Raw genomic sequence first — 25,307 nt, 5'->3', positions numbered from 1 at the left:
TTGTGTAGTACTAGTAAAAGATTAACATACTAATAATAATATCACCCAACCTTTTCTTTATCCCACTATATACCTCCCTTTTTCCTATAAGAAAAAAAGAATAAACTCTCTTCTTTTTAGAAGAGTCAATTAAAAAAAAAACCTTTTAAACTACTGACAGGAATTTTAGCGAATTTCATTCAAGAATATCTACAGCTCAATTCAATTTTACCACATGAACAAAAAGGGATTTTCTGAAAATCCTGAGGAACATCAGTTATGGATTGATAAAATGGTCTTACAAAATTATAAAAGGCAGAAAACTAACCTGAATGCTACTTGGATTGATTACAATCACTTCCTTATCTATGGAACTTGAAAACTCTAGAAATGATAGGGATCAGCAAAACTGTAGCAACATTTATCGCCTCTCCTGGTATATTCCTGCCTCTCCTGGTATACTCCCCAAAGAGCATTACACTCAATGGATAACAACATCCTGGTGATCCCTGGTCCTCAACCAGAACCAGGGCATTCTTGGCCTTGGCCCCAGCCTGGTGGAACTCTCTGTTGAAGGAGACCTGGGTCCTGCAGGATATGATGCAGTTTCACAGGGCCTGTAAGATGGAAATGTACCACCATGTTTATGGTTGAGGACAATGATGAGTTCAGTCTGGGATGACTTCCTCCCTCCTTTCCCCCTTGTTTCCCATTCCCTTTCTCCTTTCCCCCCATTGTTATCCTTCATTCACCTAACTGTATGATATCTACTCCCCTTAGAGAAGGGGCACTATGTTGTGCTTCCCTTATTATGTGCCATTTTGTTAGAACATAAGAACATAAGAGACACCAATGTTGGATCAGGCCAAAGGCCCATCCAGTCCAACACTCTGTGTCACACAGTGGCCAGAACTACCAGTGCCATCAGGAGGTCCAGCAGTGGGGCCAGGACATTAGAAGCCCTCCCACTGTTGACCCCCCCCCAAGCACCAAGAAGACAGAGCATCACTTGCCCCAGAGCCCCTATCTATACCTTGTGGCTAATAGCCACTGATCGACCTCTGCTCCATATGCTTATCTAATTCCCTTTTGAAGCCGTCCATGCTTGTAGCCGCCACCACCTCCTGTGGCAGTGAATTCCATGTGTGAATCACTCTTTGGGTGAAGAAGTACTTCCTTTTATCCGTTCTAACCCGACCGCTCAGCAATTTCATGGAGTGCCCACGAGTTCTTGTATTGTGGGAAAGGGAGAAAAGTACCTCTTTCTCCACCTGCTCTATCCCATTCATAATCTTATAAACCTCAATCATGTCACCCCTCAGTCATCATTTCTCCAAACTAAAGAGCCCTAAGCACCTTAACCTTTCCTCATAGGGAAAGTGTTCCAACCCTTTTATCATTCGAGTTGCCCTTTTCTGCACTTTTTCCAAAGCTATAATATCCTTTTTAAGGTGTGGTGACCAGAACTGCACACAGTATTCCAAATGAGGTTGCACCATTGTTTTATATAGGGGCATTATGATATTGGCTGATTGAAACAGTTCTGTCAAAGGAACCGCTAGGCCGGCCGGAGAGCGATCACTTCCCATTGGCTCTGGTTTTTAATTTAACCTTCACTGTTGTAGAACACGAGGTCCTGAGGGATGAACCAAGAGAAGTGTCCTATAGTACTCCTAAGATTTGTTGGTCTGAGAAAGTGGCCCGAAAGGCTGCTGAGGTCTTGGTGCCTCGACGCCTGGAAGAGTTCATACATCTATCTAGGGAACCAAATAGGACCTCAGACCTGATTCAGGCATATGACGATACTATAACTCAACTGGTAAGCTGTTTTGGGTGCCCGTTGTGGAGAAAGGTGAGGTATAAATGAAGTAAATATGCTAAACCAGATTAAACCATATAATATGCTACAAACTCTTCCCCTTTACCACATTTACCCATATCCCTGCCAAATTACTCTGTTTGCACATTATGTCTACATGGAATCCATTATTACCCCACATGGATTTGCAGAGTTTGGCCCAGTTGATGCTCACATGTAAAGGAACATGTTTCTGCCCTGTGAGGCAAAGCATCTCTGTTTCCTCCCAATGGTTAATGTGAATATTAGTGGACCTACTCCAGCTTGCATGTGTCTGTAATTGGGCCTTTCTGCCTGCACCACCCTTATCTCTTTCAGGGCTGGAGTCAAGAATGTGGTAATTAGTTCTTCTTGGGAACCTGTGGTCCACTGGATAGGAGGGGGAAGCAGGGAGAGTGTCATAATCTTCTAAAGGGTCCCAGCGAGTGTGTGCCCTAATTGGATTTGAAGCATCACCTGACTCCAGACAGCTTGAGACTATGGGCATTGTCATTTTTGTAACTCGTTTGTCCCTATTTGTTCAGGGGGGTTCCCCCCCCCAAAGACAACTTAAAAACTGATAAATCACCAGGCCCGGATGGCATACATCCGAGAGTTCTGAAAGAACTCAAATGTGAACTTGTGGATCTCCTTACAAAAATATGTAATCTTTCATTAAAATCTGCCTCCATTCCTGAGGACTGGAAGGTAGCGAATGTCACTCCCATCTTTAAAAAGGGTTCCAGAGGAGATCTGGGAAATTACAGGCCAGTCAGTCTGACATTGATACTGGGTAAGTTGGTAGAAACTGTTATTAAGGAGGGAATTAGTAGGCACATAGATGAACAAAAACTATTGAGGCAGACTCAGCATGGGTTCTGTAAGGAAAGATCTTGTCTCCCTAACCTGTTAGCGTTTTTTGAGGGAGTAAACAAACATGTGGACAAGGGGGACCCAATAGATGTTGTTTACCTTGACTTCCAGAAAGCTTTTGATAAAGTTCCTCATCAAAGGCTCCTAAGTAAGCTCAATAGTCACGGGATAAAAGGACAAATCCTCTTGTGGATCAAAAACTGGCTAATTAATAGGAAGTAAGCTCAATAGTCACGGGATAAAAGGACAAATCCTCTTGTGGATCAAAAACTGGCTAATTAATAGGAAACAGAAAGTGAGTATAAATGGGCAATTTTCTCAGTGGAGGGTGGGAAGCAGTGGGGGACCACAGGGATCAGTACTCGGTCCAATGCTTTTTAACTTGTTAATTAGTTATTTTGAATTGGGAGTAAGCAGTGAAGTGGCTAAATTTGCAGATGACACAAAGTTGTTCAGGGTGGTGAGAACCAGGGAGGATTGTGAGGCACTCCAAAGGGATCTGTTGAGGATGGGTGAGTGGGCGTCAACATGGCAAATGGAGTTCAATGTGGCCAAGTGCAAAGTGGTGCACATTGGAGCCAAAAATGCTAACTATAAATACACATTGATAGGGTCCGAACTGGCAGAGACTGACCAAGAGAGAGATCTTGGAGTCGTAGTAGATAACTCAACGAAAATGTCGAGACAGTGTATAACTGCAATAAAAAAGGCCAGCACTATGCTGGAGTCTTGAAAACAAATCAGCCAGTATCATAATGCCCCTGTATAAATCGATTGTGTGTCCTCATTTGGAGTACTGTGTACAGTTCTGATCTCCACACCTTAAAAAGGATATTATAGCATTGGGAAACGTGCAGAAAAGGGCAACTAGAATGATAAAAGGGTTGGAACACTTTCCCTGTGAAGAAGATTAAAACGCTTGGGGCTCTTTAGCTTGGAGAAACGACAACTGAGGGGTGACATGATCGAGGTTTATAAGATTATGCATGGGACAGAGCAGATAAAGAAGTACTTTTCTCCCTTTCACACAATACAAGAACTCATGGGCACTCAATGAAATTTCTGAGCAGTTGGTTAGAACAGATAAAAGGAAGTACTCCTTCACCCAAATAATTATTAACACATGGAATTCACTGCCACAGGAGGTGGTGGTTGCTACAAGCATGGACAGCTTCAAGAGGGAATTAGATAAGCATATGGAGCAGAAGTCCATCAGTGGCTATTAGCCACAAGGTATAGATAGGAACTCTCAGGCTGGGGCAAGTGATGCACTGTATTCTTGGTGCTTGGGGGGGGCAACAGTGGGAGGGCTTCTAGTGTCCTGGCCCCACTGCTGGACCTCCTGATGGCACCTGGTATTTTTGGCCACTGTGTGACACAGAGTGTTGGGCTAGATGGGCCATTGGCCTGATCCAACATTGGCTTCTCTTATGTTGTTGTGTTCTTATGTGTTTTGCTCTCTCTAGTAGTCCCAGAGAAAGCAAAACACATGTGGAGGGGGGGGCAGAGAGTAGCCATGCTAACCTCATGATTTTGCTGGACAGAGACCTAGACTATGCCAAGCTCTTATTGCAATGAAAAGCTACACAGAAAACGCTTAAGCCTCTGCCTTGGACTTTTGAAACTTTAAGACTGTGCCATCTAATACCAGGTACAAATGTATTATGTAGTAAAGTTAGCTTTCTTGTTTTATGCTGCAAGGCTTTAGAGACTGTGTTGCCTATTGTTAAGTTTGTTCTTTAAATATTTAATAAACCTTATCTGTTTTACCAAAGTCTGATTTATTGTGTGCATATAGCCTTGAGGACCCACTGCTTGTCCAAGGGGTAGTGTTCCGGGAGGCGGGTGACCCTGGCTTGGGCCCTTAAGAAGGCCCTATGATGAGATATTGTTAGAGTCAGTTGTGTGCCAGAGAATCAGAGAAAGCAAAAGTGAAAACAACTGGCACTGTTGCTGACCATGGCTATGCAAAGTGAAGACCTAGAATTTACTAGCTTCAACCAACATCTGGGGCCTCATACCCCTTCGTATATTGTACCACTTCCAAATTGGGTGTGTGTGTGCATAACTGAATGTTCCACCATGCCAAATCTCCCAGCGCATGGAAAGGTTCATGTTAGGGAGAAAAGATCCAGCTCACTCTTTTCTCTGACATGCTAATTTTGCTGTGTAGAGAGAACTTGTTTTTACAAGGAGGGAACATTCAGAATGTGATTTTCCCACCTGGATTCAGAAATGGCACCATACAGAACAGGCTGTGCTAGATCATCTCTGAATACCAGCATGTTCAGGGTATTGACACTGTAGTCTAAAATTACTTTGCATAGTTGTAGTACTTTCCCCCACACCTTGACATTTAAGGCAAAGGAAGCACATTTGCCTCAATAAAGGTTTGTTGAAGCGGAACTGTTTCGGAGCTGTGTGAACTCTCATACCTTCATTTAGGTTGCTAATCATATTGCTCTTTTTCAATTTAAAGTTTCTATGGTTACAACAACTTGGCTGATGTGGGTTGTCCTGTTTTTTCTCTCCAATCCATACAAAACAGCTGGAAAATATTTTATAATTTGTATATGGTACGGAAAAAATAACTTGGTAATTAAAATGCTCTATTGATGTTTTCTTTCTTGAGCTAAGCCTTGAGTAGGAGGACTGATTAGCAGTGCCAGGAATCTATAATTACAACTGGAACTGTTATTTTTAGAAAGATAGTTTTTCAACATGGTTGGTTTCCCTGGGAAGGCTCTTCTCTTGTTTTCATCTGACTCATCAATGAATCCAGGTCTGTTGGCTATGACAGAACCTTGTTACAATAGAGGCTCAAGAAGAATTTGCCAGCTGCTCCTTTCCTTGTTTTTTAAAAATAAATTTTGTGTATAACTCTCAGTCCTGTTGTAAGCAATGCTCCCTCTTAACTGTGGAGTCTTGTGAGCAAAAATTCTACTTTGTGAGCTACTGGCATTAAAGCTGTGAAAGAGTGATTTGGCTACTGCATAAATTAGTTTGCTCTGGAGCCATCCTTCCTGAGCTAAGACAAAAATGTGTGAGCTGGAGGCTAAAAGACTGTGAGCTAGCTCACACTAACGCAGCTTATAGGGAACACTGGTTGTAAGTCTCATGAATGGTTTGAATCATAGCATTTGATGCACACTCCTCTGGGAAAAACTCCTTCTGGGAAAAACCACAGGGGATGTCATATTAGTCTAGGAATCATCAGAAACTTTTAAGCAAAACCATAGAGTTCTTTGTGATTCCTAGAGCTATGTGACATCACTTCTACATTTTCCTGGAAGTGAAGTCACATCCCATGCAATATCAGTTTTTTAAAAAAAAATTTTTTTACTCCCACTACTACTCAGAGCAGTGGCAGGCAACAAGGGTTACCTGTGGGAGGCCTCCTGCTATGGCGACAACAGAAGCGTGATTGGCATGCAGTTTTGACAACTCCCTATATTCAAAAGTAGGTGCATCAAAGAAATGAGTGATAAAGAAGAGCCAATTCACAATTACAGAGGAAGGCAAAAAAGGAAAGGGCACTAGGCAATCAGACCACAAGGCAATTCCTTTCCAACACACTGTAAACAGGAATAAAAGAGGCCAAGACTTTCCAAGACCGGGTCTGGGGAGTGTAAAGCCACATTACACAATATGTTGCTGTTTCATGCTTGAAGTTCTTTGAATCAGAGAGCAAGGTTATTGCATTGCAAAAGTTTGAGGGGCTGATCAAATAGTTTTAAAAAGTGGCACTGGATTGCATCCCACCAGTGGTGAATTCATCCAATATAGTGGTGAATTCATCCAATATGAGTCGTCCTCCAGCTCTGTAGATTCTTCCACTGGCAGAAAAGTCTCCTGTATCAAAGGAAGGCTTCTTGTGCTGGAGGAACATGCCACCACTTGCTATTTATTTCTTTACTTCACGTATACCCTGCCTTTCTCCCCAATGGGGATCCAGTGCAGTTTACATCATTTTCTTTTCCTTCAATTTATCCTAAGCAGAGTGTGAGGATAAATCTATTTTAATCAGCTTTAAATGTTTTAATAAACTTAATAAATCTTTCCTTCATCATTACTTGGCTCAGAAGTTGGCCTGTACTTTGAGTCAGACAACCTGACCATGTTCAAGGCCAGATTACTGTAACATGTTCAACATGGTTCTACCCTTGATGACAGTTTGGAAGCTTCAATTAATCCAAAATAGGTTGCAAATTTATTATTTGGAGTCAGTCAGATTCAGATATCACACTGTGTTGCAAGCACTTCATACATTTACTTTATACCATATGGGTGATGGAGAAAAATAGTAAAGTGCTGGTTAGAGATTCCATCTTGCAAGCTGGATGTTTTGTGATGATGACAATGGTGGTTTGCATCCAAATTAGACTGTTTTGATTGTTCGTCATGTTTTGATTCTTTACCATGGGATGGTCTGAGCAAATATTGTTTATTTTAATTAAAAATATTTGTTTGCCAATAGTTTTACGTCTCATCTTTTTACCATTGGATTTATAGAGTATGTATAAGCATGCTGTACAATTTTATATGTAACATATACAATATTTATACATACAATGTACATTGTTTATATGTATAATATTGATGTAATAGATTGTGCTGATATATTGATACACAAATAACATGGAATACATGTATATTTTGGGGAGGGGAAACAGTGTAAGGAAACAAAAAATGACATCAAAATAAAGAATCACAGTTTCTCACCAGAGAGAAGTAAAAACTAAACAAGGGTTTTCAGGTTGAAATAGCAAGCAGAAGAAATATGAAATCATTCCTATCTGTGGGCAGATAAATAAACTACAGCCATCCAGAAGCATGTGAGACTGTGGTCCTTTGCCTTGCCTGTAGAATAGATATTTATCAAAAGTTTCCTCTCCCCAAGAAATAAGGACCTTTGCCCCTACTCCCTATAAGCACACTCACCACTTCTATCCATAAGTGCTTCAAGGTTGTTCAGTTACTGTAGAATACAGCAAGTACAATAATCAGCACTGAAATTAGGCCCATAAGTTGAATCATGCATTCCTAAAATTTCTCCTGCTGAGGAAAGAATCACCCTTGTAAAATGATGGTTGGTGGATGGAAATACTTATCGCTTCAGTGCAAGAGAATGCAGTTGCCCATGCTGAAATGTCAGATGTTAACCTGAAACCCTGGAGGCAGTCTTAAACTTTGGGATTCCTTTGCTATGGAGACATAGTCCATTGCACAATTATGTCCCAGAGTGAGCAGTGGCGAAGTGAATGCAGTGAGATACACTGTAATTTTCCAGTTCTAGAAATCCTCAGAATGAATTCCTGGAAAAACATGAATACTCATTTGTTGCAAGAAATAATATATATATCAGATACACAGGAAACATATAGCCCACCCTTCAGAATAACAATTATCAAAGCAAAGAGCAAAAATAAAAGCAAGATACAATTTCAAACATTGATAAAATTGTATAGAAGAGATGATTAGTTGAAAAACAAATGGCAAATTACCATAAAGGGCTTGTCTAAATAAACAAGTCTTTAAAGCCTTCTTAAAAGAGCCAAGATCCTGAAAATGGAGGCATCTTGTTCTGTAATACCGGGGCCACAACAGAGAAAGCTTGGTGGTGGAAGGCAGAACTTAAAGAATGTTATGGCCAAGCCAGATGAGATGTTTATGATATTCCAAACCTGTAGGTTGAAAACCTTTATTTTAGCAGAAGAAGAGAAGAGATTGGATTTATACCCCGCCTTTCACTACCCAAAGGAGTCTCAGAGAGGCTTACAATCTCCATTGCCTTCCCCTCCCCACAACAGACACCCTGTGAGGTAGGTAGAGTTGAGAGAGTTCTGACAGAAACTGCTCTTTTTCAAGAACAGCTCTTATCAGAACTATGGCTTGCCCAAGGTCATCCAGCAGGTGCAAGTGGAGGTGTGGGGAATCAAACCCGGTTCTCCCAGATTAGAGTCCACGCACTTGACCAGTACACCAAACTGGCTCTAGTAGAACTTGTGCAAGAGAATGTCCTGGTAGATAATGGTGTGCTCCATTTTCTTCCTGTCTAAAGTGTGTGTGTGTTTTTGCAAAGTAACAAAGTCAGGGTCACACTAGCAGCAGAAAAGAAAAATAAGGAATAGAAAGAATAAATAGTTTTTCTACACCTCGTTTTTCTTTTCTGCTGCTTTAGCAAAGTAGCACCTGCTTCCTTCCCAGTGGATGGTTTGGGAATGAGGATTGCCTCTGGGCCATAATAAAGACTGAACTGAACTGAATAAGGGAGGCATAATAAATATTAGATAATGCTATTTATCATTTTGATAAACTCTTGTTAAGATGTTGGCAATGAGGAAGGCACAATAATTAGTATGATGCCTTTATTACAAAAAAAAAAAGGATAATTTCCAGGAAAATTACAAATGTGAATGCTGCATCCAAAACTAGGAGATATGACACATAAGTTCCTTTTTATTTCTTAACAGGATTCATTAATGCACAAAATCATAATTATGACTGTAAAACAGATTTGACTTAACAGATATTTTCTTTCAGTTAGGTAACTTTTACCTCAAAGTTTCAAAGCAATCTAAAACTGAAAAAATTTGCTTCCTGGTTCACTTTTATTTTGTTTTCTTTCAGTGACTGTCCTGGCTATTTTCCATGAACTCCATGTTGACACAGATCTCTACACACTCCTTTTTGGCGAGAGTGTCCTAAATGATGCTGTGGCTATAGTTCTCACATAGTAAGTACCAGCACTTTTATAATGAAAGATGTGATTGTTTTTCAGTGAGTAGGATCTCCCTTTTAAAAATCTAATTAGCACCCCCCGTGATTCTGTACTGAAGATGGGAAGAGGGTTTCCCTTTCTTCCAATACAATTTTAGGGAAAACAAAAAAGGAGGAAAGAGTTAAACATACTCTTTCCTAGCACTTCTTCAGAGCAGACTCTAGTGGGAAACCCTAATTACAGATCCCCCCACTGAGTTATAGTTTCTCTGTACAGGTACAAGCGGAGAACATTGTATGTTTAAGTTTTTTATTTTGATCTGAAGTCCAGAAACTTACATATAAATTTAAACCTGTTAAAGACAAGTAACTCCATCCCCATACTTAGATACACATAGAGCTCTTTCAAAAGTGACATTTTCAGTTGACTACAAAGTAACACAAATCGGCATAGTCATGTGTTTTTGTTTGTTTGTTTTTGAGCACAGGATAGTGTCTCCTTAATATAATAAATGCTCATGTTGGTTGCTGCCTATTGGGCCAAGTTGTAGACACTTTTGCTTAGAAGGCACACAAGACATGCTCCTGGGGGAAGGTGGGACTTGTAGAGCAATTTTCCTAAGATAGATACCTGACTGAGGTCTCAGTTATACCTTTGCTTTGCTAATGCAGCTTCCCCAGTGTTATAGAACTAATAATGAAGCTGACTCTTGGAGGATCCATGTGTTCATCAGAATCCCACAGGATGTGATTTGGTCCGACAGAATGGATGATTCAGATGGTTGTATATTAGCTTAATAACATCATGAGAATTATACGGATAGTTATTAATGAGGCTATAGCTCTAAATTATATAGATTCAGCTACTGCGCAATATTTAGTTAACCAATATTCTAGAGTGCCCATTTTCTATGCCTTACCTAAAGTGCATAAGCCGGGCTTTCCGCCTCCCGGTCACCCTATCGTTTCTGCTTCTAACTCTATCTTAGAGTCTTTGGCAAAATATATTGATTCTTTCCTACAACCCTTTATACCACAGATTCCCACCTATATTAAAGACACCAAAGATTTTATTAACAAGGTGGAAGGAATGTGGATTCCAGAAAATGCAGTATTGGTAATGATAGACATTTCTGCGTTATATACTAATATTCCCCATGCAGAGGCAATCCTACCCTGAGTGATAACTGATCAATATGGACTCTGATGTGGACCATAGAGCCATTGTTTGTTTGTTTGTTTGATTGATTGATTGATTGATTGATTGATTGATTTATACCCCGCCCTCCCCGCCAGGCAGGCTCAGGACAGTTTACGTACAAATTAAGATAGATAAAACAAGAGAATTTTAAAACCAGTTCATAAAGTGCTAGTATCAGTATCAGTACTATATAACGATGGCGGGACATAGTGGCAAATCGATCATACTGGAATATAGTCAGCATTGATGTCAAAGCCATTGCTTCAATAATCCAAGTATGCCAGCAGGGCACAGGCTGTCAATAATGGTTTCAGAAGACAGGGCCTTGGCCAGTATTCAGTTTTTAGGCGGCTCCTTGGTTGAAAGCCTGGTGGAATAGCTCCGTCTTGCAGGCCCTGCAGAACTGTAAAAGGTCCCACAGGGCCCTAATATCTTCTGGGAGCTGGTTCCACCAGCACAGAGCCACCACCGAAAAGGCCCTGGCCCTAGTCATGGCCAGCCTGGCATCTTTAGGGCCAAGGAGGACTATACGATTTTGAGACCCTGAACGCAGTGCTCTCTGGGAAACATTTGGGGAAAGGCAGCCCCTCAGGTATGCAGGCCCCTGACCATAAAGGGCTTTTAAGGTAAGAACCAAAAACTTGAAGCGAATTTGGTATGCTATAGGGAGCCAGTGCAGTGCTTTCAATGCAGGCTGGATGTGCTCCTGCATGGGGAGACCCAACAGAAGCCTGGCTACAGCATTCTGTAGCTTCCGAATTTGGGAAAAGGGCAGCCCCATGTAGAGAGCATTACAATAGTCTAATCTCAAGGTGACCATCGCATGGATCACTGTTGCCAAGTGGCTGCATTCAAGGAAGGGAACCAACTGCCTACTCAGCCAAAGGGGATAAAAGGCTGACTTAGCAGTGGCTGCTACCTGGGCCTCCATTGTCAAGGAGGCATCCAAGAGTACTCCCAAATTCCTAACCTCTGGTGCTGGCACCAATGGAGCCTCGTTGGTCAGGAGTGGGATCCCTAACCCTGGACCACCTCGACTCAGGCACAGGACCTCCATTTTCATCAGATTCAATTTCAGTCAGCTCAGACTAAGCCATCCAGCCATGGCTTGTGGCACCAAGTCCAGATCTTCTGGTCTAGAATCAGACTGGCTGCCCAACAACAGATACAGCTAGATAGATAGACTGATTGAGCTAGATTGATAGATTGTTCCACTGTTGTGGGGAAAAGGTAAATAGAGCCAATGCAGCAAGCAGCAAGGGCAGAGTTTGTGAAAACAGTATAAAAGAGATAAGCACGGGGCCAAGGTTCAGGGAACATTTGCCCCCTGAACTCTCTTATACACCCAAACTGTCACCATTGAACATTCAGTTCAGCCCTGAATGCCCATCTAGCAGGAAATTACTAAACTTAATTTAAAATTAATCTTTCCTCACTAATTTTGAAACTGAGCGAAATTTCAGAACTGGAGCTATACTCTTTATTGGTTTGGTAAAACTACAGCTACAAAAACAATTCTCCTTCTGAACCATAATTATTTTAGATACTTCCAGTATTCACAATAGATCAACAACTCCCAAGAAACATATCAAGCTTTTTAATTTTGTCAGATAATAAAACAATATTAATAAAAAATGAAGAACAGAATAAAATAGGCCAATGAAGCATATTAAAATTACCAGCTATTACATGTTGTGAAAAAGTTTGATTTATACTGGAAATGAGAAATTTTGTGAAAGATGGAAGTTCAACAACTGTATTTTCATTTCTACCCAATGTGGAAAAATAAATTAACTTTTCAATCTATGTACATTTGGGGGAAGATTTCAGATTTCTCATCCTTCTTCTTTTGACTGCCAAATTCCATTTCAATCAAGACCGTGTTTGGGTTGTTGTTTTTTCTCTTCTTTGCCATCTTCTGTATCCTCATACTGAATTTTTCCCGTAAAATGTATATATTATTCAGTGTTAATTGTGTGTCAGTAAATGAGTACTATATGCTATATGTATAAATGACAGACATTGTACATAGAAATACTGTATAAATTGCATATATAAACTGTACAACATGCATAGACAATATAAAAGAGTTTGAATTTGTATACAATACAAATCCAACAGTGAAAAGCAGAGAACTGTAGCAAAAATATAAATTAATATAAAAAGAAATGGAACAGAGAACATTTGTTCACTTTTAATGTTGACTACCATGAAAAATCAGAGAAGATTTGAACATTTAGTACCATCTGCCTCTCTGCTAGTTGATTTTATAGAACATCCCGAGTTTAAAAAAAGATTGGGTTTTCAACTTCACTGCTTAGACTGAGAGATCTTGAATTGTATAGAGTGCACTATTACCTGTTGAAAATTTTGTTAGTCATAACCACAGGTAACCTTAGTTTACATGTTTGCTTCCTGGTTTGAACAGTGCTTTCCATCTATGATATGAAAAAGGAGTTGTTTCATCATGATGCAGGTTGTTAGGTGTGCATGTCTGAGGTATAAAGTATTGTGAGAAAATAACATGGGTCATTCTGTGAATGTCCCAAGGGGATGATTGTTTTTATGCTGATCTTATGGAATTTGTTTGTGCCAGGACACAGGAGGTGACATTTGAAATGCAGACAAGGTGACATCTAAGTCCAATGAAAGTGTAGACAATAATATTTGAACTATAATTCTGCAAGCGCTGGAGAGTTTGTGAGGATAAAGGGACTCTGATCCGTTTGTGATGGTCAGTTCCAAAAGTTCATTCCTTTTTGGGAGGAAGTACTTGCTGCTGTAGCTGACATTATTGAACATAACATTATTTTGGTCTCCAGCATAGATTTATTGAAGATTTTCCTCAAGGACTGTGATTCTATATTTCTTAAAGCTTTGATCTTTCATCCTCAGATGCAGAACTCAAATTATTGGTTGAGAGGCAGTGAGCTCTTAATAAAATCCAGAAACCCAACCTTCTGACTTGTTCAGTTTTAGGCCATTCCACAGGTGGTCATAAGCCATACCCTCAGCTATGTTCATACAAATTATTCAGCTACAGTACATTCCATTATGGGGGGAAAGTAGGAAGACATTTAATGAAACCAATTTTTTATATAAAGAAAGGGAAAGGTTATCAACTAAGATTTAAGACAGGTAGCACAGGATGGCAGTTGTGCACAACGGATTACTCCTTTCACAAAACAAATTCCCCTTGACCAGTGAAATAAATATATGTTTTCATTCCTCATTCTACACATTGAAGCTGCATTCGTTCCACAGACAAAAAGTGTATAGTTAAATTGTGGAATTTCTTCACAAAGTGTATAGTTAAATTGTGGAACTTGCTGCCACAAGATGTGTGGTGATTCCTTTGGAAGGCTTTAAAAGGGAAGTGGAGAAATTAATGGAGGATGGGACTCTCAATGGCTACTAGTCACAATGGCTACTGGTCCTGGTGGATATCTACTCTTTCCAGTACCAGAGGTAGCATGCCTCTTTATATCAGTTGCTCGGGAGCATAGGTGGAAGGGTGCTGTTATATTCATCCTGCTTATGGGCTTCCAGTTTGGTGTAGTGGTTAAGAGCAGTGGACTGTAATCTAGAGAACCGAGTTTGATTCCCCACTCCTCCACATGCAGCCAGCTGGGTAACCTTGGGTCAGTTACAAGTAATTTCAGAGCTGTTCTCTCAAGAGCAGTTCTCTCAGAGCTCTCTCAGCCCCACTTACCTCACAGGGTTTCTGTTATGTGGAGAGGAAGGGAAGGAGATTGTAAGCCACTCTGAGACTCTGAGTGAAGGGTGGGGTATAAATCCAATTCTTCCTCTTCTTCCTAGAATTAGCTGGTCAGCCACTAGGTGGCCAGACTTGATGAGTCCTTGGTGTGATCCAGCATGGCTCTTCTTACATTCCTTACCTTGAGAGTTCCTCCAACCCAACTAGATAGGCTCTAGTCCCTCTGTCTGGGTTCCCTGATCACTTTTTCAGTTCCTCTCCTCACCTACTCATTCCCTTGCTACTATTCAAGCATGTATACGGCTTTCTTTTGTCGCCAATCAGGGTTCTCCCACGTATAAAGGGAAGTTTTACAAATGGGCAAAGCACATTTCCCTTTGCCTGAAAAGCTCCTTCAGCCTTGACTCTTATGGAGCAGCAAGAGACTCTGATGGATAGGAATATATGACCCATCCAAGATCACTGTGGGAAATGAGCAAGCAGGCAGGCAGGAAGCAGGAGAGCCTCGAGGTCACAGCTTATTTAATTCTGGATAAAACTGTGCTCCTCCCTCCCCCTGTGGCTTCCCTGCTCAATTTCACTCCCTGCCAGTCAGCTGTGGGAGTGAAACTGACCAGGGAAAGCTTCCTCTCTGCCTTCCCTTCTCCAGATGCCCCAGGGCTGCAGGAGAAGCACAGGCAGAGAGCCCAGCCAGGGTTAAATGCCTTTCTTTCCCTCTCCCAGTTTGGAGGGGGGGGGAGGAAGGCATTTAAACATGCCTGGGTTCCCTGCCTGCCCTTCTCCAGGGGCCCCATGGCTGTGGGGCAACTGGAGAGGGGCAGGCAAGGAGCCCAGGCATGTTTCCATGCCTGCCCTTTGCTCCCCCCCCCCCCCCGCGGTGGAAGGGCTGGGAAAGTGAAGGGCAGGCACAGAAGCATGCCTCCTTCGCTCCCTGAGTTTCTCTGCTGCTGTGGAGAAGCTCAGGGAGGGAAGGGGTAAAAAGAAGGGGGGGAGGGAAAGGCATATAAATATGCCCTCTTCCCCCCCCCTTCTCTCCCTGAGCGAAGGAGGTATGTTTCCATGTTCTGGCCCCGCTGATGGACCTCCTGATGTCACCTGGTTTTGCCCACTGTGTGATACAGACTGGACTGGATGGGCCGTTGGCTTGAGCCAACATAGCTTCTTTTATGTTCTTGGTGTAAGAACCAGAAATCCTGAATCTCTGTTATTTTGCCTACACAAAAACTGAAATGGCAAAATCTAATCCACCATTCCACAGACCACCTTAAAATAAAAAGGAATGAAAGCTGCCAATACCAACTTCTCCTTCAGCGTATTCTCTGGGCTGTTTTTTCTTGTCTCCAGAGAACTTTGACTGAAGTCTCTCAGGAAAATCATGACCCTTGTCTGAGCTGTAGAAGATAATATTTTTCTGTCTATTTTCAGCACCAGAAGTATACCCACCAACACAGTGAAAATAATGCCTGCACTTCTTTACTATGTGAAAAGAGGATTGGAAAGACCTGATAACACGATATGTGTATATAATGGCTTACTATCTAAACAAGAACACATCTGGATGTGTCCTGTAAATTGTCAGCCACCTGCTCAGTTCATTTCAGATGATCCCACTGCATGAAATAATTTTGTCACCCACCCACCCTCATCAGAGTGGCTGAAAATAAGAGGACAAAGCAAGATCTTAGGCTCAAACTGAGATTATTTCTTTGTTTCCAAAAACAGCAGCCCTGTGACCTCTTCCTGTCTTTCCCCCACAGTGTCTAGGACAAAGAAACACACTGCATTACACTGGAATTGCTCTGACTTGTTCACACTATTGCTATGATAGATCCAGGTGATGTTGTAGGTACCCAGTGGAAAAGGGACCTGATTAAGGCTGTGGTCACATGGTCATTTTGATCAGGTTTCACCGCTGTTTCCCCTCACATTTAAAATTGCTGATCAGATGTCCACATCTTTCTCCTGCACCAAAGTGGGCTCACTCGCGCGATCCTCCCGGTTCCCTAGCAAGTTTTCCGACACTGGGAAAATCAACTACTTTCTGGGTACTTGCGCTTTGAATCCACAATTTGCCTATCTGGACAGCCATCTCTCAGAATGATTGCAATTAGGTCATCTGAACATCCTTCTTCTAGGAGGTTGGATTTTTTTTGGAGACTTTCACCATTGCACATGCATGTGCAAATAATTTTTTTTTAAATTGTGCCGCGCCACCACTTGGGTGGTGCAGCTGTCTGGACAGTGCCTGGAGCATTGTCATGCAAAGCAAGCAGTTGGGGAAGGAATGTGTGATCATCTGAACCCACTTAGAAATATCCCCGATCAAATCTACAGCGGGAACAAATCACGGTACACTTGCCGTGTGACCACAGCCTAAGAATCCAGTTAGGAAAGCCAGAGCAATGTCACAATGACTCAACAGGAAGTACTTAGTGAAGAAGGAGCAGCGGAAATGGCAGCAAAGTAAGTTTAAAGGGGCAGTTTACAGGGACAAGTGGGACTTTTGAGTGAAGCTTACTTATTAATCATTGTGCCCTTGGGAGAAGGCATAGCAGAAGTTTGACAGAGAACACAGAAGTTTTTTGTGCAACCCACATTTCCTTTCCACTTGCAGCAGAATGTGGGGGAGGGGGCTTCAGCAGCACAGAGAAGTCATTGGAGTGAACTCAGTGCTGCATTTCCAGAAGCATAGGGACTATTGCTGGCATACCACAACTTTCTCAGCTCCCTCTTCCAGTGTCAGCCCCATAATATCTGTCTGGTGGAAGGGTAGAAAGTTGCACTTTGCCAGCACAAATTTGCTGTGCTGGATTCAACCCATTATGTGGTATAGAACTGTGATCCCACTAGGGTGGATCCAGCAAAGCATGAGTGGAAAGGCTACTGTACCTAGCACTCTTCCACTAGTACAAGCAATAGCACAAGTCCTACTGTAACCCACAATGTCGATCAAAAAATGCCTCACACTATGTCTTGCTCAAACAGAAATGAAAGTTTAGATCCAGTAGTAGGTTAGCACAAGCAGCCTGCGAGGTATATTTTTAGCACTTCTGCTTACACAAAGGCTGTTGTGGAAATGTTCCATGGGATCCAACCCATTATTTTTCTGAGGCTGCGGTCACACGAAACATTAGCCACGCTAGAGAGATGGAAGACAGGTGGATTTTCCGGGCGCGATCTCACCGGCACATCTGGGAAGCGTAGCACTCCCATGGCTCAACCGAGGCTTCCCACCGAAGACGCGCGGCAAAAAACTAGTACCTCGGAGGTACTAGTTTCCGGAAACCGCGGGGCAAGGGCGGGCGTCTGATCGCGTTTCCAGTGGCATCCGGCGCCCGCCCATGTCCCCTTGCAAAAAAGGTTTTTTTCCCCCAAGTCTCCGTGGATGCGCACAAGCACCCAACGGAGCATGCACATTTTTGGTGTACACGGGGGGGGGGAATAGTTTGCCGCACCGCGCCACTTCTTTGTTGCGCGTAGGACCGTCCTGTGATCGGCACCTCTCCCTACCCACGGGACATCCACGGGACCTCCACGGGAGGTCTGATCGCTTAACCCTGCGTTAGTTTGCCCCGGGGCAAACAGCCACGCTTCCCCCCCCCACATTTTCCTGCCCGTGTGACTGGAGCCAGAGTTTCCCTACCCTGTGAGTAGTAACTAATCATGTGAAGTGGAAACTGATAAACTTGCATCACAGTGCCATAACGTCATGTTTTAAGTACAAGAAGATAAAGGAGAGAGATGAAGAGGAGGCACATGACGTTTTCCATAGTAAGCATATGATTTCTGTAAGAAGTTTGATACTCCGTAATTCTTGTTTCTGTTGGCCCTTTACGGGAGAAGCCATGATTTAGTAACAGAGACATGCTTAGGCTTGCCATTTGCCCACATGCAATGGGGGAACTCCTACCCTTGGTTCCAATCCCCTGCCCTTGAGGAATTGAGGAGCAGGAGGAAAAAATAGCCAGAAATGTTCTCTATAGTTCTGCTCTAGGAATGTCCCCATGTGTCTGTATGCTATCGTAGATAATAGGGAAAATTCTTAGAGCATTACAGGAAGTGATGTCACATCCTCCCCAAACTCCACACTCAAAATCTTTCAGAATTTGTTGAGTCAGTACCGGCAACCCTAGACATGCTTTGTGTAATGAAAGCCCCAGGTTCAATCCGTATTATTTTCAATTACAGGATCTCAGGTAGCAAGATCTTTCTTTGAGTAGAGCCCTGGAGATCAACTACCAGTCAGAGTAAACAATACTGATTAGGTGGTTTGCCTCCATGTGTACAATCTAGTGTTATTGTGGGCAGGGGGGGTTATTTATTTATTCTTTTTGAAATTTGCTTTTTTTAGCTATAGCCATTGATTCCTCTCGTTATTTTTCCCCCTCTTTTTAAAAGAGGGGTTTCTCTTTTAAGAGAAATCAGTGCAGCCTTTTGTAACTTCAGCCCTTGCAGTTGTATTATGTTATACACAGGAAGGTTTGGGAAGACATTGTCAGCTGCTTCGTAGCATCTACAGAATGAAACTCTGACATGTTGAGGAAACTTCTTTCCTGCCTTTTCGCTCTTCAGATTTCTCTTTGATCAAAAAAGAATTTATTCAAAAAGATTCCAAATTCATAAAAAGAGAAACAGAAATGGATTCTTGGCGTTCAGGCAGAAATTGGATAAAGAGGATATGAGAGAATATCCCTTGACAATGTGAGTTCAGTCGAACTATAGCAAATAAAAGCCAGGATACAGTGATCTTCTGTAGGCCTGACCAAGTTGGATTTTTTACTTTTGCTTTGAACAGCAGGCCATGCACCATATCAAAAAGCATACTTTGAAAATGGGTTTCCATACAGGGTGAGGGGAGAGGCGGCCATGTGATAAATACAAGCCCAAAGCTGCCTTAGATATTTAGAAGTTGTGCTTTGGATTCTAGCCAAATGTTATATAATATCAGCTTGTGCTCTCAGCAAATCCAAGGGGGATATTTCAGCATAGCCCTTAAAGCAGGCAATTTATATAACATAACTGATTTATAGGAATTTTTAGAACAAGATCCCCAATATGTGGTAATAAAAACTACCTTTTACGTGATGTAAAGTCTCAGACAATACTCCTGTTATCTCTTGTAAACAGCAATGTATCATTTTTAAATTGTGGTTGGCGTCCAATAATATTTGTATACTTCTCAAGGGGTCACTGTTGTATTTAACAAGGTTTTGGATCAGCATGGTATCAATTGATCAAATTTTTTGCCACCGTATCTAATTTGTTCTTCTCACACATGGTGTCAATTGTAGCTAAAACATTTTTTCCTGGAAATTCTGAAAGATCTTTTTTCTCCAAGATGTGCATTTACTCCTATGAGCCAATTAGTGCAATCCTTGCAGAACAAATCCATTAGAATCAATGAATTTGGACTGAAATAACTCTGTGCAGGATTACACAGTATTTGACCACAACGTTTTCCAGCAACTAACATCCAGATTAGCCAAACTCTTTGTGAAACTCACTATAATTAAAACTACTGAAAAGATGGATTTCATGCTATACACACAGGGACACACATAACTGTAACACTTGTTACACAAGGGTTTTTATATTCCAGGTGCTATTCTATATATTTATTCCAGAATAATTAACCTGGAATGTTCTTCTTGCAGTAGTAGATTGGAAACCTCACTCTCCCACTCAAATGCACATTGGAAAAAAGAAATTATCATTAAACAATTCTAACTTTAAAAGTTTTTTTCATCATATTTTAATCATATTTGCTAAAATATGTTAAGAACTGTAACTAATCCATATTTGTTGAGCTTAAAAATGCTCCCTAAGAGCCAAGCCATTAATCAAAATTTCCACTAATATGGAGTTGCCAGTTGGCCCTTTTGTTTTTAACAGGCATAATAATCTGAAAAGTTAGTACTCTGGACAAAAAAATGGCAGGACTAAAAAGTATTTGGAATTTGTAACATACTCAGGAAGAGAACAGGTAGTGATTGACTGCTGCACTCTCTCTCTCTCTCTCTCTCTCTCTCTCTCTCTCTCTCTCTCTCTCTGTCTCCTTAGCAGTGATTAGCCTCCTTTTCCTCCTCGGCTTTGGCGTGTTCTCCCTGTTTTATTCCCTCCTTCAGCCCGTCTCCACCCTTCTCCTCCCTCCTCCCTCTCCCCTCATCCTTCCTACTCCTCCCTCTCCCCATTGGTTGGGTCGCCATCTCCTTTCTGGGCTGGCCCCACCCCTCCTCCCCCTCATCATCATTCTGCTTTGTGCAGGGGCCCCCACCCCAGCGCTTGTGGCTCCTGTCCAACCATCATGAAGGCTGTCTTCCCTGGCCAAGTAAGTCCTCCTTGGGATGCTGGCAGGCCACCGTGCCCAGCTGCGGCCCTCGCATGCATTGTTGGGTGCATCTCTCTGGCTCCACCAGGCCTGGTGCTTGCCTCAGGAGGCCCTGCCACCAGACCTGTCTCCATTGCCAGGCCTCCAACCTCAGGCCCCCATGAGGTGAACCGCCACTCGCCCAAGGCGGGGCAGCTTGGGTGGCTCCAGCATTGTGGTGTTGGGCCCAGGAGTGCTGCAGCTTTGGTGGCAGCATGTCGCTGTGACCCCTTCCTCAGCTGCAGACAAGCATGTCTCTCCGAACCTAGCCACAGGGTGGGTCGCCAGCCCCAGGCTGGGACAAGTAGAAAAGAACAGGAGTCCAGTAGCACCTTAAAGACTAACAAAATTTGTGACAGGGTATGAGCTTTCATGAGTCACTGCTTACTTCTTTAGATACAGCTAGAATGTGAGTCCTAATTATTGGACAGTAGAGTGATTTCAGATGCTGAATGACATTAGCAGGCAAGTGACAAGATTAGGTGTGATAAGCAGAGGGGTACTAGAGATGGTGAAATCAGCATTGGTAATGAGACAGGAAACCTAGGTCTCGATTAAGTCTAGCTGAATGCATTGTCTTGAGCTTCATTATCAGTTGCAATTTAACAGTGTCTCATTCTAATCTCCCTTTGAAATTCCTTTGTAAGAGAACTGCTTCTCTTAGGTCAGCAGCTGAAAGTCCTGGAAGGTTAAAATCTTCCCCCACTGGTTTTTGAATGTTGTGGTTTCTAATGTCAGCATTTAGAATGGAGTATTGTATAGAGCCTTATGTGTGGCTGTCTTTGAAAAGTCAGTTGGCTCAAAAATTTGCTGCCTGCCTGTTGATAGGGTTTTTTCACCAGAAATATATTAGCCCCATGGCTTCCTATTTGCTTCCGGGCACTAATTGAAAATGTTAGTGACTGCGAAAGCCTTAAAAGGGTATGGCTGGAATATTTCCAAGTACTGCCTTTTCTGAATCTACCTGATTGCCCATCAGATGAAACTCTTTTTTATGTCCTGCTGCCATTGGAGATCCAGCAGGCATGCACAGGCAACAGGGCCTTCTCAGCCAGGAGCACCAAGAGTATCATCCTGGGTGGAATTATACTTTTCTAAATCCATTGAAGTCAATGGGATTAGGAGGGTACAATTCTCCTCATGCCTTTACTTTAAGAATCTGAAACTCTGTCCCTGGGATGTACCTGGCTGCTTTCATTTCAAGTTTCCGAAGGCTTTCAACACCCCCTTTTTGTTGGGCTTTTGAATCAAGTTGGTAATGGTGATTTACTCTTCTTCTTCTTCAACATTTATGTATTTATGTATTTATTTATTTATTTATTTATTTTATTGTTTATATTTGTATTCTGCCTTGCCGGACATGCTGGCTCAAGGTGGCTAACAGGATTAAAATATCATAGAACAATACAATGTTAAAAGAGTTAAAAATACAATACAAAATTAAACAACATCAGTTAACAGATAAAAAAGACAAGCTAATGATGGCGGTATTCCAAATCAACCCAATGGTAAAGAAAGCATCCAACAGGGTCAGATGATGGCGGTATTCCAAATCAGCCCAATGGTAGGAATAGCATCCAATGGTCCCAGGCCAGAAGATGTTCTAGGGCACATTCCTCAGTGGCAGCTCCTAATCAAAAGCCTGGTGGAAGAGCTCCATTTTACAGGCCCTGTGGAACTGTAAAAGGTCCCGCAGGGCCCTGATGTCCTCCGGGAGCTCATTCCACCAGTGTGGGGCCGCCACCAGTCCCTTTCTACCTAACAGCACTCAAGGCAGTTTACAATATAAATAAAACATATAAAAATGAAAGTTTAAAATATCAGTTAGGACTGCCAATAAATAAAAACTAAATTAGTCAAATGCAGTCCTAAATGAAACGATCTTCAGCTGTCTCCTGAATATGGAAAGTGAGGGGGCCAGGCACACCTCCCTGGGGAACCTGTACCATAATCATGGGGAGGCCACCAAAAAGGCCCTCTCTCGTGTGCCCACCAGACAAAATTATTTGATTTGCTGGGAAAGTCAGGAGGTCTTAGCCCTGTGATTTTATTTCCCAGGTAGGAACGTGTGGAAAAATACAATCCTTCAGATACCCTGGTCCCAAGGCATGTAGGGGCTTTAGAGGTCAAAACCAACACCTTGCATGTGGTCAAGAGTGGACTGGTAGCCAGTGTAACTGCTGTAGTACTGTAGACACATGCTCTTGATAGTTGGCCCTAACCAGCAGTCCAGCTGCAACGTTCTGCACTAGCTATAGCTCCTGAACACTCTTCAAGGGTAGCCCCAAGTAATGTGCATTGCAGTAGTCCAGTCTAAGGTGGCGGTCACATGCGCAAGATAAAGCAGGGAGAAAGTGAGGCTATTTGCTCTGTAGGAATTTGACCCACAGTTGCGTGATCACACAGTCCTTGGAAGCTGTGGGCACAGCCCACCACTGCATGATCAGACGCAACCACGGGTGAGTCGTTGTTGTTGTTTTTTGCCATGTGTTTCTGGTGCGCTTCAACGAGGGATCGATGATTCACATCTCTGCACTGAGGGCTCCCTATGCAGTTTGTGATGATGGGCACTGAGACAGGGGAGGAAACAACAGCATGGAGTCGGGATGGCCTGATCAGACCATCCCGACGCCATGGGAGTGCGTTGGAGTGATCACACAGGGGAAAGTCCATCCATGGCCCGTAGCAACCCATTTGCTACCAGACTTTCCCCAGTGTCTTTTTACTCCGCTTCTGTGGCAGAGCAAAACAGGTTGCCGATGGGTGCGGGGCGCTTCCCAGATGTTTGTGTCTGATCGCACCCTTTAAATCCACCTGGCATTTGCACCTATGTCATGGCTAATTGTGCATGTGATCGTGACCTAAATGTGACTAAGGCATGGTTCACTGTGGCTAGATCTAACTGTCCTAGGAACAGACACAGCTGAAGCACCAATCAAAGATGGGCGAAAGCACTCTGAGCCACTGCCGCCACCTGGTTTTCTAAGGTGACACCTGTGACAAGCAACACTCCCAAGCTATGAACCTGGCTTTTCAAGGGAAGTATACTCTATTTATGGATAGTGAGTTCTGGTTGGTTGTTTTTTAACTGGTGGTTGGCATGGTTGTAGTTTAGAGTCTTGATCGATCTTTTGATATCATACTGTTGTTTTAAATTGTTTTATTATCATCCCCATTGGATGCGGGATTACTGAAAGGCAGGCTATAAATTTTGATTACAGTAAGAGTGCAGACCTAAGCACAGTTTCACCCTTCTACATCCATTGAAGTCAACAGGCTTTGAAGGGTGTGGCTCTGCTTAGGATGGCACTGTAAAGCAAACAAGTCAAGTTGGGATGAAGGGAAACAGGCAGCAGGACTGGTGAAATCAAGAAAAGGAAAGAGAAAATTGTAGGGCCAAGAACAAGAGGAGGGAAGCAGCAAAAGCAGAAATAATTAGAAGTGTCTGTAAACCAATTTGTTCCACAAGCAAGAAATCCAGAAAAAGGGAAAGCTGATACAAAGCCCAGAAGCAAAGGGAACCATAAGGATGGGTCGTTCAAAAGCTCCTTGGACCCAGGGGGACTCATTGAGTCCAGAAGCGAAACAGAAGCTCCAGTTTTCTGCTCAGTCCCTGGAAACTGCAAGGTTGAACCACCCTCTGCTGATAGTCTGGATGCCTTGTTGCAGAGATGAACACCTACAGTGAAACATATCATCATTAATAGCTTTCACAACTTCAGAGAAAAAAGCTATGATTTTGGTGATTATTCAGGTATTTCTGGAACATTCCTTTTTAAGAGGTGATGCTTTCCCCCAGATATTAGTGCTCAAGGAGCTAGCACATCTTGTCATGTGAAAACAAGGTCATATTTCAGACATGATGATTAGACTGCAGAGTTCCAGAGAACACCTTGAAATCCCAAAAAATGTACTTGTTTGTTAAATTAGTTATACCCTGACTTTCTCTCGTGGCTCAAGGCAGCTGATAATTGCAACTTAAAACCATCAATACAATCAAAACCCATTCATCTCCCCCCAAAGAAAATGCTGCAGCTTAAGCCCCATTCAAATCCCTTACAAATAGAATGGCCTTTATGACGCCCCCCAAAACGTCTATGGATGGTCCCCCCTTGACTTCCTCAGGGAACACATTTCACAAAGTGACTCCAATATGATGGGAACTGGATCCTAAGTATTAACTTTTGCCAGGGTCTGCCTCTGATTTACCTTTGAAATATTAATTGCAGAACTGTGGAAACCTGACAGACTTTCCCTTTTTAGAGTATAGTGATATGCTTTTATGCTTTGATTCCCTATTCTGTTAAATAGACAGCTTTTCAAAGGCAGGGCAGTTGTAGATCTCCTTCTCAGGCCCTGCTTCTAACGTACTGATAAAATGAGAAAAGTTGCTGAGTTAAAGGACCTTGTGGAGTTCTTTGCTGACTTCCTCAATCACCTTTATATCAAATGTTCTCATTTAAATGGCAAAGATTTGTCTTTATATAGCAGCTAACGCCGGATCTCCAGCTGAGACTTAGAAATCAGAAATGTATTCTTCTTGCTTCTTGCCCATCAAGTGCCAGTAATAAGGATTCCAAAACTAGAACTTAGCTGACAGGTTTTTTTGATG

General features: G+C 42.4%; 1 protein-coding gene across 1 annotated transcript in view; it reads left to right on the top strand.

The window, feature by feature from the left end:
* Positions 1-9,319: 9,319 nt before the first annotated feature.
* Positions 9,320-25,307, top strand: part of LOC107115033 (sodium/hydrogen exchanger 9) — a gene marked incomplete at both ends in the record, with an annotated part of 121,704 nt that continues 105,716 nt past the window's right edge. Inside the window, one exon of the mRNA XM_015416643.1 lies at positions 9,320-9,425. Within this exon, the coding sequence (XP_015272129.1) occupies positions 9,320-9,425 (106 nt within the window). The remainder of the gene's footprint in view (positions 9,426-25,307) is intronic.

This window comes from Gekko japonicus, unplaced genomic scaffold (assembly GCF_001447785.1).
Source record: "Gekko japonicus isolate JY-2015 unplaced genomic scaffold, Gekko_japonicus_V1.1 scaffold2840, whole genome shotgun sequence".
Lineage (NCBI taxonomy): Eukaryota > Metazoa > Chordata > Lepidosauria > Squamata > Gekkonidae > Gekko > Gekko japonicus.
This window is presented reverse-complemented; position numbering and strand designations above follow the sequence as displayed.